At 48.3% G+C, this 22,015-nt stretch overlaps 1 protein-coding gene across 1 annotated transcript in view; it reads left to right on the top strand.

The window, feature by feature from the left end:
* The first annotated feature begins 886 nt into the window (after positions 1–886).
* Positions 887–22,015, top strand: part of Etv6 (ETS variant transcription factor 6) — a 232,240-nt gene continuing 211,111 nt past the window's right edge. The window contains exon 1 of the mRNA XM_050123220.1: positions 887–2,301. Within this exon, the coding sequence (XP_049979177.1) occupies positions 2,269–2,301 (33 nt within the window). The 5' untranslated portion in view covers positions 887–2,268. The remainder of the gene's footprint in view (positions 2,302–22,015) is intronic.

The following is a 22,015-nucleotide window of genomic DNA, read 5'->3' as shown; positions in this document are numbered from 1 at the left end:
GCGCTAGTTTAGAAAGCCATACACGAGGCCCAGGTTCAATCTCCAGGACTAGAAACAAACCAGCAAATAATGGAGGTTTAAGCACCCCTTTCCCCCCCAGAAAGAACATAGTGACCCAGGCTTGTCATTCCAGACTTGGAAGGCAGAGGCAGAATGAAAAGTTGGGGAAAATTCTCTGCTTCAAGTCAAGGCCAACCTGGACTAAAGCCTCAAGAAAATTTACAAACGGACTGGGTGGAGTGGTGCACGCCTTTAATCCCTTTAGTCAGCAGGCGCGTGGATTTGATTTCAAGGTCAGTCTGCTAAATTATAAGACCCAGTCTCAAAACGAACAAACAAATTCAACAAAAACCTAATAAAAAACCTACAACAAACAGCTACAAAAACACAGGAGAGGAGTATAGGTAAGTATTTGTGGGGGATAAGCATGGGTAAAAGCAAATGTGTTGGGAGCTATTGTACATAAGGATAAGTTCTCTTGGGGAACATGACTGCTAGGTGACAAAACTGGCTGTGGTGTCTGGAGGATCCAAAAAATATTCCATTTTGTCAGCAACGGGGTGCCTTTCCACTCGGACCCTTTAAACAACGTCAGAGTATTTTGATGAATGTATGAACGGAAGTATTGTTTGTGAAAGTCTAAGGACATTTTACGATGCTGAAAAGTGTGCAAGAAAAAAAAATATCAGAGGCAGAATGGTTTACAAATTCCAGACCAGCCTGAGTGAATTCCAGGCCAACCAGGGCTACACTGGAAGACCTTGCTTCAAAACAACCCCGCTCTCCCCTGCAAAGAAACCAGTGGGAATAGAGAGGAGAGTCTGGAAAATCAGAATGGTACTCAGCAGGGAACATGAACATAATGCGTTTACGCACACATGCATTTATGTTTATTTTACCGTCAGAAGATAAAATGGTAGTGCATTTATAGTCCTACATCATATGTCCACACATTAAACCCTGTATGTTCTAGCGGGGTTAGAATTTAAACACCATCTTCTGCAGTGGGCATTTTAAGAGATTATAAATAGCAATAAAAACAGTGAACGCACCGCTGGTGCTCAAGGCTAGTGCCTCAGCCCCAGGATTCTTGCTGCCCCTCCTCTGCAGGACCCCGGGCCGTCCCCTCCGCCAATGACCGAGCCCGAGCAGCGGCCCAGGGGAGGGCTAAGATCTGCAGGAACGCGCCCTGTCAACTTTGTAGTCCAGTCACCTCCGTCGGTTGGTAGCGGCCGCTGTGGCTTTAAATGGCCGGGGGATTTCGAATCGGGGAAGGCGGGAGGTCAGGCCGAGGGGCGCCCCCCGTCGCGGGGAGCCCCCGCCCGCCGCGTCCCCGGACCCGAGCGCGGCCGCGCGGCTTTGTCTCCGGCGTCGCGCCCTGCACTTCCCCGTGCGCAGCCTGTAACCCGAGCTCCCATTTCCTGGTGGATTCTCTTAAAGCGGCCGCGGTCGCCGCGCAGAACAAAGGCCATTGTCTCGCTTCCTCCTGCGGCGCCGCGTCCTTCCCGGAAAGCCCCTTCCTAGACCGCGGTCCCGGGGCTGCGTCGGCGCCCCGGGGAGCGCACAGGAAAGCCCCTACTGTGCGTGGCCCAGGGCCCCCGGAGGTGCAGCCAGGAGAGGCGGGAGCGGAATGAACCAGGCTCGAGAGTCCTGGGGCCACGCTGCGAGGTTCCCCCAAAGGCGTCCTCCTTGGGGCGGCCCTGTGGGCACCCCGCGCCCCTCCCCCGCACGCCTTTTGATTTCCCCGCGGCCCGCGGTAACCCGAGCTTTTATTTCCTGGTGGCTCCTTTAAGAGGCAGAGCCGGGTGCTGGGAATTCACGTCAGTTTCTGCCCTGAAACTCTCAAGATCAATGAGCAGAGAGCTTTCTCAGTTCTGCCTTTCAGTTTCTCTCTTCCAGGAAGGAAAACATTCGAGAGAGAGAGAGAGAGGGAGGGAGGGAGCGAGCGAGCGCCGCGGGGAGGGCGGGGGCGGGCGCGCCGGCCGCGGGTGGGAGGAGACACGCGAGGCCGGCCGGCTGCGCCCCGGTCGCCGCGCCGCGACCCGCACACCCCACGCCGTGCTCGCCGGCTCCCACGCCCCCGCGCCGCGCGCCCGATCCGTGCGCTCCGAAGACCCCCCCCCCCCACCGGGCGGCCGCCGTTGGCGATGCTGCAAGAAACTTCTTAAATGACCGCGTCCCGCTGCCCCGCCGAGCGTTTCTGGGTTGGGGAGAGGAAAGGAAAGTGGAAAAAAACTGAGAACTTCCTGATCCCTCTCGCTGTGAGACATGTCTGAGACTCCTGCTCAGTGTAGCATTAAGGTAATGATTCTGTTCCCCTCCTTCCTCTTGGGCGATCGGAACCCCCTCGCCCCGGTGCTGCGGGTGCAGTTGCTAGGCTTGCGGGGAATTATTTGGGGCGCGAAGGAAAGAGATGCAGCTCGTGGCAGCGGCTGTACCCTTTAGCATAACCTTGCTACTCCCCTCTCCCGCCGAGCCCCGTCTGGGCTCCTGGGCCCCCCACCCCACCCCTTCTTTTTGTCAATGTAATGCCGGTCTCAATTGGTAGGAGGAACCCAGTTTGTCTTCAGATCTGTAGAACACCTCCGTAATTAGTGCGCTTAAAAATAAGAAAGGAAAAAGAAATTCCCCTTCTCCTTATTCCTACGCCCAACATGTGACTAAACTGTAACTTTTGTTCCCGAGGGGTGGTCTCCCTAGGGAAAAAGTTGTAGGGGCCCCACTAGAATAGTCTCTCTCTCTTTCTTTCAGGACTCTGGGTTCTATCACACAAGATTTTTACCCCCCGCCTCCCTTCTGATTGTGATTGCAAGCCCTGAGACAGCCTTGGTGTCAGCTTTTCCTGGGCATTGCATAAGGAAAAAAAAAATTAAACCAAGGTGAATAAAGTTGCTGAATAGTTATTTGACTCTTGGTGCATATGAAAGTTGAGCAATCTGAGAGTAGAAAACTCCTGTGATGCGGGGTGGAAGAGAAGTGACCAGGCAAAATGACCTTCTCTGACAGTGCAGAGAGGCGGTTGAAAAGCTGCAGTCTCCGGGTAGCCTGGCCTGGGCTAAGTTGAGGACGAGTATTTGCAAACAGCCCTTGTCTTCCAGGTAGAGTCGTATGTGCATGAGTCTGTACATCTGTCGACATGGGCTGCGATGCTGTAGTTTGTTGCTTTTAAAAAGTTGTTGTGAAGTTTGCCACCATCGGGAGGCAGAATGATTTGTCTGTCTCCCCCAGTTATTTTTCCCATGCTGCAGTTACAGGGCGCTTTATTTCAAGGGTCCGCCAGTCACCAGGAGGCAAGCTTTCTGTTGCCCAGGCAAGGCTGAAGTTTCTGAAGTTTGCTTTTGCTTCTGGCGTGGCCTATTTAGTGCGTGCCCCTTAGATGGATCTTGCAGAAACAATGAACTTGTAACCTGTTTTCTTCTGTTGCGAGTTAGGCTCTCCCGTTTTAACAGTGCTTCATCTAGGATCAGTGTGAGGGAAAGGGATGTTGTCACACTGACTTACTAGGTTCATAATTAGAGTCAGACCTTAGTGTTTCTTATCAGGAGTGATGGTCACGGGTTTGAAGTAAGGCCGATGGGGACTCAGAAAAGGTGCATGGTTGTCTTTGTTTCTGCCTCACAGAAGAGCCCAGAGGAACTTTTGGGCTTTTGTGTTTGTGCATATTGGGATAGGCTTTGGAGCCATGCCTCACTAAAGAATTTAGAACGCTGTGATACTTCAAGACCAGTTTCTTTTGCAATATAAATTAGATTCTTTGTCGAATTCAGGAAAATCTTGCTGTATGGATAATCTAATTTATTTCACACTTCATAACAAAAACAGAAGTACCTAATAATAGGGCATTAGATCAGCACATTGTCTTTGGCTTGATGGCAATAAACCAACAGAAGAACCTGGACCACCTTCAGCATAATAGCTTTAGGTTGAAAACAACACAAGGCACTCTATCCTGTGACTTCTGATACCACTTCTAAAGCCACTGCATCCCTGCTGTTTTGATGGGCTCACGGTGGTATGCTGGAAACTGGGGGCGGCTGTTGAATGGCTTCTTTGCACCCCAATAGAAAGAAGAGCTAACTCATGTAGGGAGCCAACCCCCACCAAAACCCTCTCAAATGTGATACGGAAGGTTGGATTGCGATTCGTCTTATCGTTTTTTTTCCTTATTGTCTTAGGTTGTTTATTTTTCTTTTTTTTTTTTTTGACTTTAGTACTGGGGATGGAACCTAGAACCTTGTACAGGATAGCTGAACTCTACTCTTGTGCTGTAACCGAGTCCTTCCATGCTTTTTTTTTTTTGATGCCTCATTTTATCTTGTCGTTTGTTTTTATTTTATGTTGTCATTTAAATGTATTTGTTGTTCTTCGTTGCTTATGCAATTGACTTTTTTTTTTGTTTTGGGTTGTTTTTGGCGGAGCTAGCCTGTGAATGTTTGTCTAGGCTGTGGGTGTTTTTAGGTGTATATGCCTGGAGACAGTATCTCTCCGTGGAGTTGCTGGAGTTTATCATGCCCCATAATAAACCACGGAGATCAAGGACCAGGATTGGCTCAGGTCACCTGAAAATGTTCCAGTGATGTAGCCCTTGGGATGTGGTACAGTTACGGCATGTGAAAAAAAAAATGTGTACAAGCAAGCACCAGACACGTTGCTTGCTTCTAGGGGCATCGGTAAACAACCAACTTTTCCTTGGAGTAGAGAGTGTACGTGAATTTGAAGGATTAGCTGATGCTAAAGGCAGGACGGCTGTCTGAGTGGCAGGATCTCTCTCGCTCCTCTCCTGAAACTTCCCCTATCTGCTCTCCTGGCGCACAAACAGCTGGTCAGCGGGCAGTAAATTCCTCAGCAGCTGGTGTGATGGAGGCCACAGTGGGGGTGAAGGGTAGTGGGGGAGGGGGAGAAGCACTTTGTTTACTTCTGAGCCCTGGTCTGTTCTGCTAGGAAAGACCAGAGTCAGGTCTGGGTGAAGTTTCCAAGGTGAAAGCTTCTGAAGGGGTCAGTAGTGACGCCTAGGTGAGTACAAGTACTGGTGGCTGCCAGGAGGGCTGAGAAGGCCTGTGTGAGTCTTTGCACTTGGGCGAGTCTTTCCCTACCTGCAGGAGTTCACGTCAGACACCCTTTTTATAATGGAAGAGAAGCTTCCCCCTGCCAGGCTCCAGGTCATCCTGAACAACACCAAACCTTGCTCGTGATCTGCGACACGGTCGTGGGCTCTGCTGGGTTCCCCGCTCGTTGGGGTTGGTTGATCTTCTCAGAAGTCCCCCCCGTCCCCCAGGAGTTAGTCACAGGGCAAAGGGAAACAGTTGGCTTTTCCACCATACGCCTTCACCTTCAAGTCACCTGTTCAGTTTTTCATTCCGCCAAGTTAACAGCAGAAAGTGGTTGTGGCTCAGCCGCCACAGGCCTTTTGCAAGGCTTGGCACAGAACTTGCATTGGCTGAGGTGATCCGGGACACTAAAAACTGGTGGCATAATGCCCTGGCCCTTCTTTTCCTGTTCTCCTTATCAGTTCACATTTATGGTAGAATGAGATTCTCATTTAAAATAAGTGTTTTGGAGAGACTGCACTAGGCAGAGCTGGTGTCTAGGTATCTCTTACTCCTTTGGGCTAGCACGGGTAATCTTGGTGCCTTAGTTTCTCACCTGGCAGCTGGTGCAGAGTTATTTCTGTCGTGTTTGCTGACTCTAAGTGAGATATGGAGGAGGTGAGTGTACCTCCCTCAGTCAACGTCCGTGTGTCACCTTCTTTCATAAGGTTACCCGAGGGCCAGAGCTCTGCTTGGTGTCTCTCCAAAAAATAAAAGAATTTTGATATACTAATAATGTTTGATTATATTTGATAATCTCAGAAACTGCTTTGGTGTCTAAGCAAAAAAGAAAGAAAGAAAAAGGAATTGAGGTGAGAATGTGGTTTATCCCTCTAAGGCTTGTTTGGCCCCCATTCCTCTGACAGTATCTTCAGGGACCGTTTAGGCATTGAGAGTTCAGTCAGAGTTGAGAGATGTAGCCAGACCCTGGGCCACACACTTCTGTTTTCACAGTTGGCTTCTGAGAGCTGAGTGGCTGCTTCAGCCCATGGGTGACTGAGCCCGGTTAGAACACAGGCCTACAGGGTCTCAGGCCGCCACATCACAGTCTCAAGGTTCACGGTGTGTCTATAAAAGGCCAAGGAAATCTGATACAATAGGCCCTGCGCTTTGGCACTTCCTAGTGTGGTCCATTTTAATCACCAGCCAGCTGGTCTGAGGGCACGGAGCTATGTGCCATGAAGATGATGTGTGTGGGAACACTGGGCTGCAAGGGTCTAGTCAGGTGTGAGAAGAGGAAGTGGTAGGAGGTAGGGCTGAGGGAAGAGAGGCCTGATGGATTTGGGTTTGCACCACGGTTTGCAGAGACCCGTGTTGGGAGGGTGTGGGAGAGTTCGGCCGGTCCACTGGTGGCTGGAGGCAGTGCTGCCTGCTCCCACATCACCTCTTGGTAAATCCACAGGTGAGCCCCAGGCTTCTTCACCCAGTCAGCCAGTACTGTTTATACCTTCACTTACGTGTGGTAAGCACTCTCTTTAAGAACAGACCTGGCAGCCAAGACAAGGTTCCTCTGGAAAAGGGTAGGTCAAACAGGGGAAATTACCTTGGCTGTGAGCAGCCAACACAGTACTAAGACGGGGGTTCTCAGACACACGGTGCAGGGGCAGGGGGTAGCTGGGAGTTACTTGTAGAGCCATTTCATTTTATTACTGGATTTTAAAGGTTGGCCTTTGGTGCTGTTTCCCCAACTGGGCGAGTCTAAATCGAAGGAAGCCCCCTTGGAGTGCGAGACTTAAGGTGGGACGTACCTTCTCTGTGAATACCGCTTTAGAAGAACAGCACCGTGCCTTGGTCTCTGGCAGAGTCCGTCTATGCTGTGTTCCAGGAGACTCAAGGAAGCAGTATCTGTGCGTTTATTGAAGAGAGTGTGACTTTCCTTCAGTGTTCCCACGCCAACAGGAGCCCGGCTTGAAGACTGTTGGTTGCCAAACCTGGTATTTGGGGAGAGAAAGGCGAGACTAAATTAGGGAGAAGTTAGAATTACAGCCTATTAAGAAGCAAACACATTTTATTGATTTTTCTGTACATACAGGAACCAGACTAATAAAATAGCATTTACTGGGACATCTCAGAATGAGCCCCTATGAATAGGCAGCCGTGACTTGTGGTTCCCTGCCATCCATTGCGTAGGAACGAGTACAGCCGTGTGCTTGAAACTGGTCCTTTGGTGTTGAAATATTACCACAAATCTATCATTTGCCCTGTTAATTCTCTGGGTAACCCTTTCATCTTTGACAGTGAAAACAGACAGTGCAGCCGAGTCTGGTCCCAGGGATTTGCAATCTTTCAGTCATAAGGAAGAAGACCTCCCTGTGTTAAGTATGGACTCCGCCATGTTGATTGGGCTCACCGCGTGGAGTCCTGTGGGCTGTGCTTATGGAAACTGCAGAACCCTTGGGTTTGGGGAACTTTATACATTCTCTGTAGTTAGAAGTGCTTCATTGCTGTTTCAGTGGTCACCTCTCTAGCGCAGCCTTACAGCTCTGGAGGGATTCCTTCCTTTTGCCCGCAGGCCTCCTCCTCCACCATGGCCACCCTCACTGGTTGCTTGCTAAAGCCTTATGTCCTGGTGTGTTAAGCTTAATGACCTCATTCTCTCTTCACAGCCTTTCCTGGAGGCAGTTTCCCTCCCCATTTTACAAACCTGGAAACCGAAGCCAGAGAGGCTAAGTGCTGGTCTGCCTCAGATCTCTCAGAGGCTTGTATGCCCAGTGGCAGTACAAGTCTCAGACACTTATCACCAGTCTGTAGTTCCCTGAGACTGTTGTGAGTTCTGTCCCTCTTCAGGAAGCAAATTAGCAAACCCAGAGTGATGGAGCTGATGGGTCCTGGCCATAGCTCAGGGGAAAGGCAGGGGCGGAGCCAGCAGAGGTCTTGCATTCCCTCTGCTTGTTCAATGTTGAAGGTGGGTTTTCTTCAGTACCCATTAGGGCCAGCCTGATGGTCACTCTTAGCCAGGGATCTTTCTCTGGATAAATGTCCAGGTGGTCTTTTTTTTTTTTTTTTTTTAAATACTGCTTCTGCCACTCTCAAGTGGTGTGTTATCTTCCATGGCTCTATTTTGTCCCCGCTGCTTTTCCTGATTTTCACTTTCTCCACTCCATTTTCTCTGCCTAATAGTTTCTTCATCAAGTGGTTTGATGTCTGAGGTTGTGTCCTCAGCTTGTCCAACTTCGGGGCCAGATACCCTCCCTCTTTACCGGCATTACTCCATCCTTTCCCATGTACAACTTTATTATTATCTTTATTTAAAGCCTTTTACCCAATCCATGAATGTGTTTTTTTCCCCATAAGGTATCTCTTGTGTAAATCATTAAAACTAGGTGATTTCTGGAAATCTATTTGAAATATTTGCAGGTATTCCATGATTTCCCATGAATACTCAAGGATTTTTTTCTTCTTTTCTCTTTTCTGAGCCCGCCCAATCTGGCTTTGTTCTTTTTAATTTACTTGAATGATGAGAGACATTGAGCCATCTGACTTCATAAATTTCTGCATTTGTTTTATTTTGTTTTGTTTTTAAGATAACCCTCTCTACCTCCAGCCTGGCCTTGGGGATGCAGGTTCTCGTTTATGCTAAGCAAGATCTCCACTTTAGAGCTACTTCTGTATTCAGATGTTTATATCCAGACAGCTTTAATAAATAGAAATACGTCCATCCGTAAGCTGAAACTTAGAACTAAAGAGCCTTGCAGCAGCATCATGGAAGGGTTCAGAGACAGAATAAGGTGACTTGGTGCAGGTGATACCAGGACATTATAGAGGCCCGACCCAGACTTCTCAGGAGGCAGGTGAGGAAACTGAGTCTCATAGCTTGCCCCCAAACTCTTGGCTAATTGTAGCTAAGCCACAATCAGAATCATGTATTCTGTCCCAGCTCCTTGTCCCTCCAACTCCTTGGTGGAGTAGAAGCCGTGGAAATCAAACAAGAATTCTGACTGCACTGTGTCCCTGTCATGCCATACAGAGAGCTAACGGCCACCTCTATCCCGTGTTGGCACCTCAGTATGGCTTCCACGCTGAGTCTCTCAATTTAAGAAGTGAAGAGAGGATGAAATATATTTTGGAAAGATATCCAAGAGAAAAGGTTGGCATAAAAATAATGTTGATTTTTAAAAGGCCAAGCTTCCTGTATCTGGACAGATGATTTATGAGACCATTCCCAGGGGAAGATGCGAAAGAACCGGCTCCTGAGGATTTATGAACTCCGTCGGGGGATTTTTTTTCTTTGTATGTGGGAGTCAGACATAGGGAAACGACCTCATTTCCTGAATGACCCAAAAAGGACACGTTGCCCTGCTGGGCTGGTGTGAGTTCAGTCAGCAGATGTGTGCAGGGAGATGTCACTCAACCCTCCCATTGCCTCTGACTTTAGCTTTAGTTTTGAGTTCTATTCCTGTGACATTGTCGTCCCTTTAGGGCATTGTCAGTTGTTAGAAAGTTCTGTTGACTGTGGAGTGCTCCCAAGGACCAGACAATCACTGCAGCCCACAGACCTGTGAAACCCGGGCTTGACCCGAACTTGTTCATGTTACTTAATTATGACCTTACTAATTCCCGTAAGGGGTATTAGAACTGCGTGTTTCTTACAGCTGTTGACTGACCGGTGCAGGTTGCTGGACACAGTTCCCTTATGCTGTCAAGAAAAGTGAGCTTCCCTCTTACGTGTTCCACAACACGGGACTCTAGGAGGGGCTCGAGGTTTCAATGCCACCATTTTAACAGTTGGTACCGGAGATGTTCAGCGAGCTGTGAGATCGCCAGTGCCGCTCCACCTAAGATCCAGGCCGCCTGGGTTGGCTGACTCCCAGCACTGTGTTCTTGTCACAAACCCACTGAGTCTCTCACTGGACTGGGGTCACTCAGTCATGGCTCAGAAAAGCTGTTTTTTTTTTTTTTTTTTTTTTGAGCACAGCTCTGGCAACAGAAGAGATGAGCCAACTGCAATTATGCGACAATACGAAATGCCTTTTTATCTTACAGCAGTTTTGAGCGAAATGGTGGGTGTACTTTGAAATTAGTTTGCAGAGATGGGAAAAAAATGGGGTGGGGGGGGATCCTGAAGTACCCTCTGGAAGTCTTGTGCAGCTTAACTGCTGGACCGGGTTGGTGGATCTGCTGCTCACACAGTTGCCTGTTACTTGTGACTGGGGCGAGACTTGGAAGACATTGATTCTTTCGTGGGCTTTTGTTTCCCAAGCAGTTCCCTGTCTGTCTGACCGCAGGGCAGACAGTGTGTGCTGTGGGGTACTGAGGGCCCAGCTTCATAAACTGGAAGTAGATGACCCTCAGTAGCAGCTTAGTTATACAGAGGAGTTTGAAAATGCCAATTTTTTTTACCTTGGGGCACGAGGGAATTTTTAGGCTTTTTGTAGGTATTAAGGGGGTGAAGTGCTGCTTTCCAGGAAGAGTTTTATACTGTGGACTTAAAATGCCGCCCTTAATATTCCTTGTCAAATATGTGTTGCATGGGAAGATAAGATATGGACTAGAAAGTGACTTATTTTTGGTTTTTCAAGACAGGGTTTCTCTTTGTAGCTTTGGAGCCTGTCCGTCCTGGAACTCATTCTATAATCCCAGCTGAACTGGCCTTGAACTCGTAAAGGCTGCCTCTGCCTCCTGCTAGCTGGGATTAAAGGTGTGCAAGCTCTGCCCCTGAGCTGTGTACTCAGGCAAAACTGACCTCTAAAAAAAAAATAGACTGCATAGATTATATAGTGTTTGTTTGTTAGTGCACATTAGTTATACATAATGGGCTTCACTATGACGTTTTCATACATGTATATAATATATTTTGGACATACCTTTCCCTCCTTCCCCCCCCCCCACACATCATCTGTACCTTCCATTATCTTTTTTTTTTTTTAATAACCCAGTGAGTTTCGTTAGGGTTGTATACAGGATCGTGTGGCTGAGGGTTATTTGCAGGAGCAGCAGGCTCCTTACCAATGGCTATACCACTGAAGACAATGCTGGTTTTGAGGAATTTACTTCCCACCCTATGAAACAATGAACCCTCTGTCAGACTGTTGAAGAGGGTTGGAGGGAAGCTGTCTCTCAGATCCTCCAAGGAGCTACTAGTAGAAGTTGGCGATTTTTTCTTGGTACCGTCTGCGGCGGTCTAGGGCAGACTGTAGGTGTAGCTATCGCTCATAAGAATTATCTGTGTCGTTAGGTCAACGATCCTTGCTTCACGTATGGCTCCTGTGTGTGAGGAAGCCGACTCCTGAGTAGTTCCTGGAAGAGATGATCTGCAGATAAAAATCAGTGTTGTAATTAAAAAACTAAACCAAACCAAACAAAACAAAAACAAAAAAACCCCAACCAAACCCTAGAAAACAGCCTGTCTGTAAAGTTACCTGGTTCCCCAAAGCGTCCGCCCCGGCCGCCTTGTTCCACAGTGAAAGGGTAAGTCTAGATGTGGCCGCTGAGGGTCACTGACCCTGAACAAGTGAAGGAGAGGGTTCAGGGCTGCCCACCTCACTTCAGTGGTGTCCTGAAGGTAGGTCCTGTGTCCCTGGTGACACATTAAGGTTAAGGTCCAGAGACAGCTTAGGTACAACAGTTGCCCAGTGTGCCTATGTGTGTGTTGCCCTGGGTTTGATCCCCAGCACCAAAAATAAGTAAATCAATAATTAAAAGAGACAACCAAGCCAGGCGGTGGTGGCGCACGCCTTTAATCCCAACACTCGGGGAGGCAGAGGCAGGCGGATCTCTGTGAGTTCGAGGCCAGCCTGGTCTACAAGAGCTAGTTCCAGGACAGGCTCCAAAGCTACAGAGAACCCTGTCTCGGAAAAATGAAAACAAAAACAAAAGAGACAACCTCTCCGTTATCATTGCCTCAGGCCTAATGGTTAGCATGGAAAGCTCTCCAAAGGGCAGCACAAGAAGAAACAGGATGGGAGCTTCATAAAGGGGGAGCCGGTGATCTGGTTGACTGTTTCCTTGGCGCTGATGAGAAACTCAGACTAGGGAAAGAGACATTGCTACTACATATTGTGTCCTTTTGTCCTCCCTAGACCATCCTGTCAGATACTGGAGTATATACGCTGGCTCGCTGGGGTCCAGCTGATTGTTTTCAAGCCTTGACTTCTGATCATAGACTAGGCACCCAAAGAGACAGAGTGAGTTTTCTTTGGGCCCCATCATTTCTTCCTGCCTTGGGGCTGTTCCGGCTGGTTTTCAAAATACAAAAAGTCGGGAGGAATGGACTTCTGGTGCACCTTGTTGCTTCGGTCTCCTTTTGATGAAGTCTGGGAGATTCAGAAATAATCGAATTGTTTGATTGGTACTTTGACAAGCTTTTGAGATCTGAGGCTCTCCTGGCTTAATGGGTCCATTGATGTAGTGGCCAAGGATGCGGGGACATGAGGTCACAGGGGTCACAAGATGCCCTTTGCCCTGTCTCTTGGCTCCATTCAGCAAAGAATTTATCATGGGGCATGCTTTTGCTCCCAGGATTTAGGAAGCAGAGGCAGGTGATCTCTGAGTTTGAAGCTAGTGCCTGTATAATTAGACCCCACCAGTTGGGGGTTAAAACCTGAGTAACTTGGGCAAATTCTTCAGTTTGGATAAATCTCCCATTCTCTTCAACTTTTAAGACCCGAATGACCGCCTCGGATGCTGAGAATAGCCAGCTCCACTTGCCTTTGTGCTATCCAGGCCTTTGCAGAACCTGCTGACTCTTATCCTTCAGCGGTGGGGGAAGTAGATCCCCAACTCCTGGGAAAGGCCAGGTGTTCCCTCCAAGAATGGAGTTCCCTTTCCGAACTTGACCTCACTTCAAGTGGGTCCCTGGTGCTCTGTGGTTGGGCAGGACTGTGAGGTAGGAGGTGAGGCTGCACCTGTGTGCACCATGGTCTTCAGCAGGAGTCTTGGTGGGCAGCCTCTAATCTTCACCATTCTCGCACCCAGCCTGGCAGGGAAGATGGCAGGGAAGATTGTCGGGCATCTCCAGTTGGGCTCACACTAATAGAGCCTTCCCATGCACCCTCACCTCTCCTGGCGAACGCCTTTCCTAAGCTACCATGTTAGTTCTTTTCTCAGCACTGTAACAAACGCCCGACAAGAAACAAAGTAAGGAAGGAAGGGTTTGCTCTGGCTCACACTGAGGGTTGAGTCCATTACTGCAGGAGGCAGCTGATGTCATTGTCTTAGCAGTCAGGAAACAGAGATGAATGCCTGTGTGTCTGTCTGAGACCTTAGCTCTCCGGATGGTTCCATCTTCATTTAAACCTCCCTGAAAATCCCCTCATATATGTACACCCCCAGAGGTGTGTCTCCTAGGGTGACCAAATCCAGGCAAGTTCAAGGTGAAGATTAGCCACCACAGTGACCTACCCTTAGAGCACAGAGGCCGTGGTAGCACACGCCTTTAATCCCAGGACGTGGGAGGCAGAGGCAGGTGGATCTCAGTGAGTACAAAGCCAGTCTTTACATAATGAATCCCAGGCCAACCAGGGCTATAGAGTGAGACCCTTCCTCGAATAAATATCTATCAAAGACCCACTAGCATCGATAATAGCACACTTACCATCTTGGGTGTTCAAGTCCGTTTGTCCTGTGGGGGAGATATGAGACAAGGCCTGAGAAGGGGAGAAAACCTTGAGAGTACGAGGAGGCAAGGTGAAGAACCTGCAGTTGGGAAGGGCCTTGTTTCTTCAGAGGCTCCAGAGAAGTGAGTTCAGTTGAGCCAAAGCCTTGCCAGCATTCGCCGGCTCTTCTGAGAACTTGTCTGTCTTGAGAAACTTGGTAAAATGGTCAGGCAGTTTCTCTGAGGGGAATGCCTGCGTGTGCTTTTGTGGTTAGCCAGTGTGTTAAGCAGTCTGATTTAAGGGAAAGATGGTCTCTGTTTTCATTTCAGCTGTGGTCTTAAAAGGCTTATGGTATGGGTGGAGGAAAACACAGTCCTCTTGCCTCTTACCGGCTAAGATCTAGGTTATAGGTGAATGTGAGTTCAGACATAGCTTATTTCTTACAAAAAAAAAAAATTTAGAATGATGTTTTAATCTCTTTCTCGTGTGTGTACACACACGCCATGACATGCATGCTGAGGTCGGAGGACAACTTTCAGGAGTTGGTTCTTTCCTTCCACTGTGTGGATCCCGCGGATCGAACTCAGGTTGTCAGGCTTGGCATCCAGTGCCTTTACCCACAGATCCATCGTACCAGCCCCAGCCTGTTTCTTAGGTGCATTTTCGTGTTATCTGCCTAACCCCCTTTGGGCAAACCTTGTTCTGACACACACAACGCATGGATTGCTAGGCCTTGCCAGACTGTCAGAAAGAATTCATTCCATAGCTCCCGTCCCCAAATGGATGACAGTGGTAGCATTTCCTAAGAGTAGTTTCCTCCTCATTCCTGCTTGCTTTTCCTCAGCTTGACTCAAACTAGAGTTGTTTTGAAAGGAGGAACCTCGATTGAAGCATTACCCCCCCCCCCACTGGCCTGTGGCCTTGTCTATAGCACTTTTGCTGGAATAATGATTGTGGCAGAGCCCCCACTCTGGGTGGTATCACCCCTGGCTGGTGGTCCTGGGTTGGATAAGAAAGCCAACTGAACTAGCCCTGGGGAGTAAGACCATAAGCAGTGTTCCTCCGTGGCATCTGCCTCCAGGTTCCTGTTTTGAGTTCCTGCCCGACTTCCCTTCCTGATGACTGTAACGTGCAAGGAGAAACAACCCCAAAACACCAACTCCCAACGTCCAGTTAGTTTTGGTTAAATGTTTTTTTTTTTGTTGTTGTTGTTGTTTGTTTTGTTTTGTTTTTCCAAGACAGGGTTTCTCTGTGTAGCCCTGGCCATCCTGGAACTAGCTGTGTTGACCAGGCTTGTCTCAAACTCAGAGCTGCACCTGCCTCTGCCTCCTGAGTGCTGGGATGGAAGGCGTGCGCCACCACCTCCTGACTTGGTCAGTTGCAAACTAGGAGACAGGCTTTAGTCTTCTTGGGATATCTGACAAGATGTTGGGGAAGTTCTGCCTCCCCACTGGGCGAGGGCGAGGCAAGTGTGAGTCCTGCCTGGCGCTTGGGCTGTTGACCATGCCTGGCATTTCTTTCATGGGCCTCTCTTTTCCCACTGGTACAGAGAGGTACATCTCTCAGCTGGTCCTGGGGCACACATGCTAGGCTTTAGGAGAAGTGTACAATTGCAGGCTCACTCCTTGCCTGCCTCTGGGTAAGTGCTGAGAGATTTCTCCACTCTTCCACCTCAATAAAGCAGATTCTTCAGGTCAGGGACAGGTTCCCAGGTGAAGCCATGAAGAACCAACACGGGAGGTTAGAATTAGCATGCTCAAGGGAGAACCATATGAGGCTAGCTGACACAATGCCTTTGCGGGCTGTTTTTAGCCTTAATCAGGACTATATGGTATGTGTGGCTTGTGATTTCTTGGGCATCATTTTGCTTCCCCTCCCCACAAGAGTCTATTCTTGTGACTCGGTTTGCATATATGCACATGTATTGAATGCTCATAGGATCGTAAGTTACAGAAATTATAGTGTAGTCTGCTTTTCAGCGGCGAGGAAAAGATTGCACCAAATCCAGCCTTGTTGTAGCAAGGCAACCTTACGTATAGATGTAAAATATATCTCCTTGGAGGGCTGGCTTTGTGATGGGCTATAAACGGATTGTTAAACAGCAAGCTGAGGGGCTGTTAGCAAGCTGTCTCTAAGAGCATCTCCCTGATCTAGTCTGAAAAGGTAATGTGTGCACATTGCAGCTATGAGATAGTTTGCTTGTGGTGTTTGTATGTTGATAGATTGCGTGTGTGTGTGTGTGTGTGTGTGTTCAGTGGTGAACAGTGGATATAATTTTAAAATATTATTTGCTCCTGTGTTGCTATTTGCATTCTAAACCGGACAGTGTTTCAATCCCGTCTTGCCTTTTAAGGAGCTGGCTTAAATGAACAGGTGTTTTGGTCAGCTACAGGGAACAAATCAACTCAACTTCAAAAAGCTGCGATATGTTTTATAACACCTTCGCATATAATAACTGCGTTAAAGATTCGTGCCATGGAATACCCGGATAGCAGGCGAATCGCGTCCTCAACAGCCAGCTGACAAGCGTTTTGGATTCCCAATTGCAGCCAGGCAGGGCTCCCAGTACGCCCGTCCTTGAGCCTCTCCCCGCGTTCAGGTGACGTGTCTGAGAGCCCGTCTGCACAGGTGCCTGCCGCCTGCCGTTGGGTCTGTAGTGAAAGGGTTCCTTCTTGTTAATAGAGTTGCCTCGAGTAGGATGGTCACAGCTGCTGCCTTAGGAAACAGGTGTCCGCTCTTCTAATCCTCCGACTGGATCAGCTTGCCACCCTGGCAGGGCCTTATTATTACTGTTTTTATTTATTTATTTTTCTCTCCCACGTACGCCACCCCTTGCCAGGAGGTGCTGGAGAGCAGGATGAGCGCCAGAGGACGTGGCAGCTTTTCTCGGGAGAGGTTTCTGTTAGGAAAGAGTCGGCTACCCAGTCCCGTTCTGAAGAGGCGGCTGGAAAATCAATTGGAACATGAATCACAGGGGAGAAGGATGGCGTAGTAAATGGGCGGTCCTGCCAGGTCACCTCTCCGTTGTTCCTCAAAGGCCAGTGTGAAGCCAGCACTTCCCCAGACAAGTGAATGAAATAGGTGTATCCGCTGTTGCTGGTTTGTTGTTGTTGTTGTTGTTGTTGTTTTGAGACAAGGTCTCCGTTAGTTAGTGCAAGCTGGCTTTGTACTTGCTATGTTCCCAGACTGACCTCAGACTCGTAATCCCCCTGCTTCAGCCTTCGGTGTGCTGAGACTACAGGTGTCCGTGACCATGTCTTGCTGAACTGTTTGCTTTGTAAGGTTTCTGGACCCGAAGCTTCAGGACGGCTGGTGTGCTGTTTTCCCGTCTGCAAGGCAATCTGGTTCTGTGTGGGATACCTCAGTTCTCCATCAGTCTTTTCTGTCTTGCTGTTGCTGGCTTCCTTCTGGTCCTGGTCCTCGATCTCTTTTCCTCCTGTTTCCTCTCTTGGGTCCAGTCCTAGTTGGGGGCACTGTTGTGATAAAACCCCATGACCAAGTAAACTTGGGGAGCAAAGGGTTTGTTTGGCTTACACTTCGACATCACTGTTCATCATGGAAGGAAATCGGCAGGAACCTGGAGGCAGGAGCCGATGATGCCGTGGAGGGGTGCTGCTTACTGGCTTGCTCAGTCTGCTTTTTCATGGGATTCAGGACCACCAGCCCAGGGATGGCACCATCCCTGACGGGCTGGCTTCTCTCCCATGAATCACTAATTAAGAAAGTGCTTTACAGGCTTGTCTACAGCCCAGTCTTACACAGGCATTTTCTTATCTAAAGTTTCCTTCTCTCAGACTTTAGCTTGTGTCAAGCTGGCATAGAAGTGTCCAGCTCAGGACCCCTTCAGGCTAGTCTGGAGTAATTTTTTTTTTAATGAGAGGGCCTCTTAGCCCCATTTGGCCTCAGACTCACGATGTAGCCAAAGCTGGCCCCAAACTTTTGATTTTTCTGCAGTCATCTCCCAAGTACCGGGATCTCAGGTGGGTGTCACCGTTCCTGGCTCTGGACTGACTCTTTGTAGCTCACTGCTGTGTCCTGCAAGGCCCTAGACAGCCACTTTCTAGTGTCCCGTTTCAACCGTACGGCCCACTCAGGCAGTTGTGCTCCAGTCCCAGACCATATGCTGGACTTTCATGTCTGGAATCTTCCCCGATCCTCGTTCTCCCTGGCACCCTTTTTCTTATTCAAAGCCTAGGTCTGTCTGTCTGTCTTTCTTTCTTCCTTCCTTCCTTCCTTCCTTCCTTCCTTCCTTCCTTCCTTTCTTTCTTTCTTTCTTTCTTTCTTTCTTTTTGCTGTTTTGAGACAGGGTTTCTCTGTAGCTTTGGAGCCTGTCCTGTCACTCACTCTGTAGACTAGGCTGGCCTTGAACTCACAGAGATTCGCCTGCCCCTGCCTCCCCAGTGCTGGGATTAAACGCGTGTGCCACCACCGCCCGGCTTCATAGCCTGGTTTTAAAGCCGCCTCTGCGGTTGCCAGGCACGGTATTCCCACAACTCAGTGAACTTGCCTTTGTGATTGGCAGTGATCCGGTTATAGATGACTGACTTATTTTTGATTGGTCTGAAAGCCCACACAGGGCATGATTCTAATGGACTCATTTTTAAAATTTTCAGTTTCCAATAGAATGCCTAGAAGAGAGGCAGGGTTAGGTCTATTGAACCAGAACATTTTCTTTGAGAGATAGAGTCTCAGGGAGCCTAGGTTGGCCCCAAATTAACCTTGTACTAAAGATGACCTTGAACTTGATGACCCTCTTATTTTCAGGTGCCAAGTTCTGGGATTATAGGTGTGTGCCTCCTCACCCAGTTTGTGCAGTCTGGGAATTGAACCCATGACTGTGTGGACACTAGGCAAGTGCTCTACCAACTAAGCCATAGATTCCTGGTCTTGGATTAGATTTTTAAAGCCAGCTAGTATTTATTTAGCTTCTGTCACATGGATGCTATGCTTTGTGATGTGGAGCATGAAGTCTTTGTCCTGTTGAAATCCCAAGGAAATTCTCCTTGAGCATAGAGGAAGGAAACAATAAGGTCTTCTGTTTTGAAGCCCTATGGAGGACCATAATGCAAGCATCACATCCAGTGCTAGGGTACACAACAGGCACGTGTATCCCCTCGTACTTTCTCTCCCGGAGCCCCGCCTTTTGGAGAGGCTCCTGAGAAAAAGCTCAAGAGCCCTGGGCTGCCTGCTCCAGAAGTAGCCCCACTACCTCAGACCAATGGGTAGACAGCACTGGTCATCCTCTGGCATAGGATGGACTGGGCCTGGCACCAAGAGCCATTGGCTGGTTTTCACTCTGCAGACTGGCTATAGCTTGCCGACAGCCCTCCCAGGCGAGCCTGCCACCTGTTCCCCCAGTTTATCCCTCCACTAGCTGGTCAGCAGTGATAACCTGGGAGCAGCTCAGCGCCTGAAACCTTCTGCCAAGAAGTAGAGGTGTGCTGCCGTCCCTGTCCCCTGGGTGGGTTCTTCTCTGCTTTCTCCAGAGCCCATGTTTCCTTCGGTTCCCAGGCCGCCACAGCCTTCCTCAGCATCTATCTCCCGTGGTGCAGCACTTCCTTCTGTCTCTATTATTAGCTTCCTTAGCTTTACCATTCAGTTCCCCAACTCTCCCTGTTCCCTTCCTCCTCCCACTTCAGCACCTCAACTCCCTTCACCTCTCGTGAGCCACCCCTAGTGCCCCCTGCCTGCTGGAACCTTCTCTTTTCTTTGTTAATGCAGAGTAATTTTGTTTCTCCATCGCTGTATCATCCGTTCATCCACAGTCCCCAAATAGACACCATCAACCCCTGTCTCATCTTGTCTGGCCAGTAAACCTTCAAAGCAGAAGGTGCCAACGTGGGTTTTTCCAAAGCGTGCCTCTGCAGCACTCTGGGGCCTTCTGTCCCAGCGGCCACTAACTTTTCTTGTCCCTTCTGCATTTGGGAGGTTCTGCCTCAGTTATACTCCTTTCCCAAGCGACGTCATCCCTCCTTCAGTGTTCACTTCATAATCTATTGTCTTCTCTTTCCCTACGAACCTCCTCTTTTATGGGAGCACCGCAGTTTTCCTGTTCATTAGAGGTTATCTTTGATGGCTGGACGGCGATAAGTGGACATAATTGGGAGCATTGTGTATCAAGTGTGCCTTTCAGAAATAAAGAATACAGGTTTAGGGGCAACTTTTAATACCGTAATAATTCTAAATTTATTATAATTGAGTAAAGTTTATGTGACATTTAGAGTGACAGTTGTCTTGGCAGCTGACTTTGTCATGTGACTTTTTCTTGGTTTGGGTGAGAACCCAGTTTAACTGCTGCTGTACCTGTCTTCCAAATAATAGCTTTAGGAACTAATTGTAATATTCAGAACTAATCATTTCTAGGTGTTCAAAAATGTTGGTTTTTTGTCGGGCGGTGGTGGCGCACGCCTTTAATCCCAGCACTTGGGAGGCAGAGGCAGGCGGATCTCTGTGAGTTCGAGACCAGCCTGGTCTTTAAGAGCTAGTTCCAGAACAGGCTCCAAAACCACAGAGAAACCCTGTCTCCAAAAAAAAAAAAAAAAGTTTTTTTTTTTTTTTTTTTTTTTGGCTTTTTGTTTTGTTTTGTTTTTTGGTCATTTGAGACAGGGTTTTTCAGTAACCATGGAGCCAATCCTGGAACTTGCTCTGTAGACTATTCTGGCCTCAGACTCAACAGAGATCCACCTGCTCCTGCCTCCTGAATGCTGGGATTAAAGGGGTGGGCCACCTCTGCCTGTTTTTGTTTTAAGACAAGGTGATGTTACTGTGTATCCCTTGCTAGTCTGGGACTTGATATGTATGTAGCCCGGCTGCATTCTTCCTGCCTCTGCCGCCTGAATGTTTTAGGATTATAGGCAGGCACCACAAATCCCTGCTTTGTATTACTCTTTTATCTCTTGTGCTTGGCATCAAATTTAGGGCCTTGAACATGGTGGGCAGGTGCTAACCACTGAGCTACACCACTGTCTCTTAGAAATGGGATGTTTACGATGCTTTACTGTGTGGTATTAGTCTGATAGGAACTACGCTTTCTTTTTTTCTAACAAATAATGTGCTGACTGGATTTAAGTAGTGAAACTGCTTTTCTGGAAATTGGCTTCCCTAGCCCCGCTTTTCCTGAGGTAGCCGTGTTCTTTGGGCCTTCGTTACTCATTGTAAGGTTCTCAGAATAGATGGAAAGAGGTGGAGTAAAGTTCTCAAGTCCTTCTACTGCAGCCGTCTGTCATTTCAGGAATGGAAATGGAACAGGGGAGGAGAGTTAGGGAGATGACTTTTAGGATCTGTTTTAAGAACAGGACAGATACATACAAGTTCCCTCTGGTGAATGAGAAATAATCTTTGACATCACTAAAATGAGTAGGTGACTTGTCCTCCGTAGCAGTGCATAGCTTTACGCTTTAAAACTTGCCATGGAGGGTTTTTAAAACACTCCTTTGTAGAGTCTACCTGTTTCGAATAAAGAATCACTACTGTTTTATTAAAACCACGAATAGTTGGTTTTATGTATTTATTTGCTTACTCTCATCTGTCTGTCTATCTATTTATTTATTTTTGGATGCAGCGTCTCTCTATGTCATCTTGGCTGTCCTGGAAGTCAAGATGTAGAACAGCCTGGCCTCAAACCTGCAGGGACCCTTCTGTCTCTGCCTCCTGAATGCTGGGATTAAAGGCATGCATCACCAAGCCCAGCCTTGTGTATTTCTTTAAATAGATAGTTGGGTGGGCAGGGATTGAGAGATTTTGTTGTTTTTCGTTATCTCTCTCGCTCCTAAGAAGTGCTGGAACTAACCAAGGAACAATAATTACACTGGAGCTTTCTCTTTCCTAGGAGAGGGATGCCTCCTTCCCTGGTTATTAAAAAGAGATGGGGAGGGGAAGCTGCTGATTGAGTACAGCCATTTTAGCTAGCCTCTGCAGCAACTCTGGAGCAGGCCGGACTCATCAGACTAGACTTGGGAGTCCAGAGCTGTTTGATTTGTAGGGGTAGGAAACTGGGGTTTCAAATAAGACCCCAGAATGTATGCCTGTAATTCCATCACTCAGAAGGCAGGAGCAGGCAAGCTAGAGGCCAGATCTACTCAGGTAGTTCCAGAGCAGCCAGGCATAGTGACAGCCTGTTTGAAAAGAAACTGGGGTTCCAGTGTGGTAGCCCATTTACGTCACCTCTCATCAGTCTTAGGGTTTCCTGCCCCAGTGGTGAAGGATGGTCCACAAGTAGCTTCATGACATCTGGCTAATCAGTTCTGACTGCTAAGTGTTTGTAATTACTAGAGTAACAGGATTTAGACATTTGCAGCTGAGTTTTGAGGAATTTCAAACCAATGCCCAAACAGCTCAGTTATGTGTGCAAGGTTCCATGGCACAATTGCCCTGTTGGAACAACAACTTCAACAA

Source organism: Alexandromys fortis, unplaced genomic scaffold (assembly GCF_014885135.2).
Source record: "Alexandromys fortis isolate MF-2015 unplaced genomic scaffold, M_Fortis_MF-2015_v1.1 scaffold_223, whole genome shotgun sequence".
In the NCBI taxonomy this organism is placed as follows: Eukaryota; Metazoa; Chordata; class Mammalia; order Rodentia; family Cricetidae; genus Alexandromys; species Alexandromys fortis.
Note: the sequence above shows the minus strand (reverse complement) of the source record. Positions and strands in the feature narration are given on the sequence as shown.